Raw genomic sequence first — 7,391 nt, 5'->3', positions numbered from 1 at the left:
CAAAACAATGAGGGGTCATTTGGTTACCGGGATAAATATAAGTATTAATTTTGGTAGAAATTTTGAAATTATAATCATCCCATATTTAGTTTCGGTTATTAGCTAATAATACTTGTTTAAATGTTATACTAATGATGGTATTAACCGCCCCTAATAGTTTAGGAGGGTTTTAACCTATTCGCTCTTCATATTTTTCGTATTTTTAATGAACATTGGACTTGTCAACATTAAATTAACATAAGGTTATAATTCTGATCTTCACAAACTGAAATTCTTTTGTGATCCTTTTCTCTGTTTCTTAAAGCTTTTGTTTCAGTTTTAGAATAAAACTCAAGCTTCCTTCTTAGAAGGAATCAATTGAAATCTGGAATTGAAACTTATCCCAGACTAAACTGTAGCCAAGATATTTGACAGGGCTTTATTACTGGCGTCCCACACCATAAGAGGGTTAGCACAGACCTAAGCAATGAACAAAGCACTATATACACATTCAAATCTTTCAATTTATTATTTGATAATAGTAGCGTCTGAGGCGGCTTGGCAAACCTAGATTATTCCACCAAGTACATGTGGTCTCCCTCCCACGAGTACAGTGTAACTCTACCAACCAAGGCTTGGACAGATACGAACAGATCATCTAGCTTTCAAAATCTTTCAAATTAATTTCCATTATATAAAAGGAGAAACGATTAAGGAGCAGAGTACGATAGATATAAATCAAACAAAATGAATGATACCACCTTATAAATTTGAGAAATTGGATCCTCCCTTTGCCAAGAGAATAAACTAAAGCGCTAAAGAAAGACGAGATAGAGTAACTGTATGATGCAGTACTCTACTGGCAAAAAACGCGAACTTGAACCAAACTTTACTATTATTTCTGGATGCTCCTCTCCAATTTAAGGTGATAGTAGCAATAACTTCAGTAATCTTTTATTTATCTACAAGTAACAGCTCTGGTTTTGAGCAACTATGAGGAACAGAATTGTGCATCACCGGCTTCCACGCGTTGCAGGAGGGAGAGGTTGAACAGCAGCTAGAGGGTTCACTTGGTACGAGAATGCAAGTTGCCAGAAGTCGACTAAAGCCTTCTTTGTAGATGAAGCTTGTCTCTTAAGAACACTAACAATAGCAAGACAGAAATAAAAAAAAACAGTGAGACAATAGGCCTGAATACCATGTTGTTGACGAGCAATTTATGTCTAACATAAGCCAAGTCCAAGCATGTACTAACCTAGCATTTGCAAACTTAAATTTGCCTGAAAAGATGGCAGAAAATACCGATACAAATGCAATATGCCCAATTGAACACCTCGCACGGCATTCCAGGAATCTCAACAATTTTGTTAGTGAGTTTTTGATTGATTTGGTAAACTAAAAGGCAGGTAGATGTGAGTTCTACTATGGTATCAGATTCTCATAGACCAACAGGTCTAAGTAGCACTGCTAGAGAGGCGTAATCACATCATGCTTGCACGTTTTTTGCTTGCTACTTATGTGCATATGGTGACAAAACCAGATGATTCTTAGAACTGATGTAAATAAAAGAGTTTAAACCATAAAAGCAAAGGTTCTCTACATGACCGCGTGCAATATGAAGAACAAGAATGACACAGCCAACCCCATAAACCAAGAAACGTCTCTCACATGCCAAACAATGTTTTCTAACTTCTAAATCTGATTCCATTTCGTGACAAGTTTGTCTCGAACATCCATTACATAAATGTTAACTCGTACATGTTTATATAGATAAACAACCTCTATGCATATGTCCTTATATACAGTTTCACCTAAGTACTAAATAATCAAATAAGCATACCCGTGCCTACTGTAAGTTGAATTTGACTTTAATCCAACATCAACAATGAGCTTTAGAAGACTTTGAGGTCGTTTAGTTGGGAAACAAGTTATCCCATGATTAACCATCCCGGGATTAGTTATCCCGCCCTCCCATAGGGATAAAAAAATACTACAATCTCAGGATATCTAATCCCAGAATTAGTTATACCACGATTTTATCCCAACCAAATATGGGATAAACTCATCTCAAATTTAATCTCGGGATTAATTATCCCTTATACCTCAAAGCAAACAAGCCCTAAGAATCAATTTTAGTTGTTTCAAGATAATGAAGGGAATTTGATATGACCACTAGATTAGTTATAATATTATGCAAGTTTAAGTGATAGGAGCAAAAGATCCTTCAATGCACAAGCCGGGCATTAGATTCGCTTTATCCTATAAAATGTCCATGAGTCATGAGAGAGATAGGTAGAGTATACACGATATACTGTGCTATCACATGAAGAAAATTGTAATATGATCAAGTGCTTCTTTATCTAGCAGAAAGCGAGACAGATTATATTACCTCCATAAAGAGGCTTGTTTTCTCCGAACCGCATAGTACACAAGTACTGCCAGAAAACCAAGAAAGATGCTTCCATTTGATAAGACCAAGCGACTGCTTCCAAACTTCAAAGTGACAGTACGGAACCACCAAAATGGAGTTCTCTGTCTCGTTAACTCCATAATTGCTTGTTTCGTGATCTCTCCCTTAGACTGGTCTTGGCGTTCCAAAAATTTTGCTGTTCCATTGCATGATTTTTCTTCAATCACGGAAGTGGAATCAGTTGGATATTCATCTACTTGGACCAGTAATGCAGAGGACTGTGAAGAACTGCCAAGCTTCAAAGTGTTCATGGAGTGCAACCGCCTCAAAAGATCCTGGAATACAGAGTAAGAATTAAGAAGTTACCAAGCTATAAGTTACTCAATTACAAACCAGCTAAACCAGCAATCTCATCAAGAGAGACAAGCAAAACACATCAAAGGTGACTCCGGCAGACTGTACATTGCACAACTGTTATAAGCATATATTTTGTCCTTTCTCCTTCGACAAAGACAAAACTCACAAAATTAGGGCCTATTAGACTATATACTCAACCATAAACCCCCAAGAAACTTCAACTCATAGTACTAACAACCTCAACAACAGATTTTTACGACAACAAAGTTTATTACAAGAATCACAAAGTGATTCCAAGTGATGCTCAAAGTGGAGTGGCGGTAGACACAAAAGAAACAAAGAATTTATATTTGATCATTGTTTACTAGAATGAAGCAAGAAAACTTATTATTTACCTGCCTCTTCTCCTCAGGTAGGGCAGCTTTGTCAACCCAAGAGATAGCAAAATCCAGATTTTCCAGAATCCTCCCTAAAAAAGTTATCACATAGAGCTCAACAATTTCCAGGTACTTATCAACTCCTAGGGAAATCTGATTGCTAAATTCTTCCGAGCAAGGTACGACAGCGTCCACACTTTCCAGAGTATAACACTTCCCATCAACATATCTCCACTTCCTAAGGAATTCCTCTAGAGTTTCTTGAACTTCAGAAGAAGGGACATCTGGTATCTGGATACACACCCTGGAAGGAAGTTTTGAGTCATTTCTATATCAAAGAGCGGAACTTTTCTAAACATGTTAAGAGAAAAATGGAAGTTATGAGGAGCAACCTTGCAATAATAACACGTCCCAGAACGAGAGGGATCGTGAATTCTTTTTCATTTACTTTGGATAGATGGGATATTGGGGAGTACATTATTTTAGGTTCAGGATCTCAAAACCAAAAGAAAAATGTGTGATCTCCATTTTTACAGGCATTCTTATACTTTGTGACATTCATACGAAATCCAATTATGGCAACTAATACGAAAAACATGAATGATAAGCAGCATAAAATTGAGAACAGTTTGGATTCTAACTCCTGATTGCCAAACTTTTTTTTTTTTTACAAGAAATCATCTCATCCGACCACAAAGTTGAAATGCATCAAATTCACACCTGACTGCCCAACCTTATTAAAAGGAAAAGAAATCATCTCACTCGACAACAAAGTTGAGAAATATCAAACTCACGAGGATGACCACCCATGCTAAAGGAAGAAGTGCAATGACTATGGAAATCGCATATCCAAGAAAAGATGTACCCAGTAAGGAAAACTTGGGCAGGAATAGCTGTGACTGAACCAAATAGCACTTTCAGCTGCTTCAGTATATCTACTGTCCTGTCAAACACAAAAACCATAGTTAGTGGAATTGAAGGACATTCGAAACATTTCTCTGCAGCAGGATTACCACATCGAGAAACAGTTCAAGATGAGATAGCAGTTCATGGGTCTGACTAGAGGTGGATCCAGGATTTGAAGTTACTGGGTTCGGAATTCTAGCCTTTGATGTTACTGGGTTCTAAAGTAAAAATTTGTACCTATTCAATGGATTTCTTAAGACAAATATACGGTTTGAACAAAAGCTACTGTGTTCAGCCGAACCCGTTACCGAAGCTCTAGCTCCACCACTGGGTCTGACTGATAATATTTGACATACTTTGGCCTTTCAAAAGTATATAGACATCAGAGCAACCCTATATCGGCATTTCATAGGTACTCATTCATCCAAGCAATAGCAGAATATAGAACTCAATGTCCATCTACTAAAACAAATTTCAATATAAACTCTGTGAATTAAAGTCAGCTGGAGAACCATAAATTCGTTTAGTTGACAGAGTTTGTAACAGCTAATGATGACGCAACTTCCAATTCTAAACATTTAATGCCCCAAGCTCGATGATGTCACATGCTCACATCCTAACTAACCCAACTAATTCATGTCGTCTTTGACCCTAAACTCAAGTCAAAGTTCTACTTAAAAATATTAAACAAGTCTTAATTATCCGATATTACACTAATAAAATAACAACAAGCAGCTGCTCGCAGGGATTTGCTCTAGTGGTAAGAGCGCACGCAGGTTGTGACGTGTGGATTAGGCACATGTCTCCATTTTGAACCTTGCCGCAGAAAAGCCTGTTATTTTAAGTGGTGACAAAAGCTTGGTAATTATGCGGAGAATGGTAGAGTGACGGGCTCCTTATCAGCATCGTTTCAAACCGTGCGCCACTGGCTCTCGGTTATTAAAAAAACAGCAACAACAGCTGATATAAGAATGGAAATGGCATAAACGAGTACCTTCCCAACTCTTTGTAGGACTGGACCAAAACCATGCCAGCTGATTCCAGCATATCACTTAATTCGCAATTGTCTTCAACAAATTCACTAGTTTTACCACTTCTCTCAACCAATCGCTCTATAATTGAGGAAGACAAAGATTCTGCTTCTTGGAACATACAACACATCATATATCTGCAAATTTTTAGAATTTTCTTTTAACTCAGCATGAGAATTGAAAAAAACAATTTTAACAGACACCCGAAATACCAAATTGCTGCTTAGTGAATTAAGAATAAATTTTTCTAGTGATAATATAATAAAAGAAGAGATTTTGCTCGATAATAAGCCAAAAAATAAAACAAAAAAAGAGAGATAAAGAATAGAAAAAGGTTACCTTTCTGAAAGTTCAATCTGTTCCCAAGCCGGAGAAGCTGCAGCGTCCATGGCCATCACTCTTTCTTCTCTTGGCTTAGATTCGGTGTGTTTGCAAATTGTTTGTGACACACACTACGAGAGAAACGAAATTTCCTGTCAGAGCAAATTGAAGGTGTTTTTATTTTAAAAAAAAAGTACTACGCAATTACTTTATTTTTAAATAAAGATAAGCAAAAACTGAACTAGATCTAAATTTGTGAAAGATAATGTTCTATTAACATAACTCATTTACTCTTTAATCATTAAATTTGTACAATTTTTAACTACAAATCAAATAAAATAGAACCCGTGTTTTTCATTTGAATAAATTTAAGTTTTTTCCTCAACATTTAAAAACTTATTATTTATTTTTATTGAAAAGTTAATCTATCTATATATGGTAAATTACTATTACAAATTATAAAAGTGAGAAGACTCCAAGTAAAACAATGATAAACCAACATATCCATATAAAGTTGATCGGTCTTTTGAAATCTCACTTTATACCCATTAATTTCAAACTATTTACCCTTGAATACCCAGGCCCAAACTATTTACTACTCCTACCCATGAATCCCAAACTATTTACCCGGTATTCTTGACAATGGGGTATCGTATTCTTGACAACAGAGCCTCTTTGTTATTATTGTTCTTGATTTCTTTTTCTAGGAAAAAGAAATCAATCATGGCTGTATATTTCAAGTATAAAGTGCTAAAGATTATGATTCAATTTCACTCTTGATAAATTTATTTCTGTTGGCAATTTGAAATTAAAAATATTTGAATCCAAGCGTTTTGGTAGGGGTAAAGATTTTGACCTTCTTATTACCAACGCTCAAACAAACGAAGATTATGTGGATCAATTTTGCTCCACTAACGAAAATGGCTAGTCTTAATTCTGCTCCACTTTTTCTTAATTGTTCTTTCCCTAGCTCTTGCTCTTGCTCTTGCCTTGGCCCTTGAATTTAAAATTTTTATTTTGAAGATTTCTTGTTTGATTCAAAGTGAGTGTTGTTAAATATTGCTTACAGTACCTTCTGGAAGTTCATACTAAAATTTGATAGCATTTGGAGCTGATTTGAGGTGATTGAGATCGAAATTTTCAGTTGAAAATCCAAGAAGAACACAGCTACAGTATACCGCTACAATATACAATATGTTGTAGGAGTATATAGCTATACTGCAACAGTATACTATTATAGTTTACAATATACTGCAACGGTATGTTGTAATAATCGAAGAAGAACACAGTTACCTAACAGTATACCGCTACAGTATACAATATACTATAGGAGTATATAGTTATACTGCAACAATATACTATTATAGTATACAATATATTGTTATAGTATACTGTAATAATATGCAATATAGTGATATACTATAATAGTATGCTGTAATAGTATACAATATACTATAATAGTATACTTATTACACGTAAATTCACTTGCCTTTTCCCTTTTAATTTGCTTTAAGCTTTTACCCAGCGTGAGGGGCAAATTGAAAACGCAAAATAAAACAAAATATTATAGTATGATATATAATGTAACAGTATACTCTTACATTTAGATCCTTTTAGAATTTTTTGAAATTTTTACTGACAACTGATATTATTTCAGTTTAATAATTGAATTTAATTTTTTTACTCTTTGCGTACAATTGTATACCCTGTTGGTATAGTTATATACTATACTGGTATTATATGTTAGTTAATATTTTTTGGTTTTATTAGTTATATTTAATTGGTACACAATTTAATTTTTCTTTAGTAATAGTATAAAAAAATAGTGAAACAGTAAATGAAATTAGATTATAAAGAGAAAAAAAAATATAAAAAAAGAAGTTAAATAAAATTAGAAAAGGAAAGAAGAAAAAAAATAAGAAGAAACCGAGAAAAATGAAAAGGAGAAAAGAAAAAAAAAGAAAAAAAGAAGCATAGAAATAAAAAAGAATTGGAGAATAAAGAAAAAAT

General features: G+C 34.5%; 1 protein-coding gene across 1 annotated transcript; it reads right to left on the bottom strand.

Annotated features, from left to right (window-relative positions):
- Positions 1 to 682: 682 nt before the first annotated feature.
- LOC109244183 lies at positions 683 to 5,569 on the bottom strand. The gene is made up of 6 exons (XM_019411231.1): positions 5,400 to 5,569; positions 5,024 to 5,197; positions 3,989 to 4,066; positions 3,142 to 3,427; positions 2,369 to 2,724; positions 683 to 1,122 (listed from the first exon to the last, which is right to left on the bottom strand). Exons 1-6 carry the CDS (start codon positions 5,453 to 5,455, stop codon positions 993 to 995), a joined length of 1,080 nt encoding a protein of 359 aa, XP_019266776.1. The 5' UTR covers positions 5,456 to 5,569; the 3' UTR covers positions 683 to 992.
- Between the last annotated feature and the right edge of the window lie 1,822 nt (positions 5,570 to 7,391).

Source organism: Nicotiana attenuata, unplaced genomic scaffold, assembly GCF_001879085.1.
Source record: "Nicotiana attenuata strain UT unplaced genomic scaffold, NIATTr2, whole genome shotgun sequence".
Classification (NCBI taxonomy): Eukaryota; Viridiplantae; Streptophyta; class Magnoliopsida; order Solanales; family Solanaceae; genus Nicotiana; species Nicotiana attenuata.
The sequence above is the reverse complement of the archived record's forward strand: the minus strand, read 5'-3'. Positions and strand labels throughout refer to the sequence as shown.

Coding starts and splice junctions, on each gene's coding strand:
- LOC109244183 (XM_019411231.1), bottom strand. CDS start 5,455: ATGGCCATGGACGCTGCAGCTTCTCCGGCTTGGGAACAGATTGAACTT. Junction 4,067..5,023: donor TCCTACAAAGAGTTGGGAAG/GTACTCGTTTAT, acceptor TGTGTTTGACAG/GACAGTAGATATACTGAAGC. Junction 2,725..3,141: donor TACCTGAGGAGAAGAGGCAG/GTAAATAATAAG, acceptor TCTGTATTCCAG/GATCTTTTGAGGCGGTTGCA.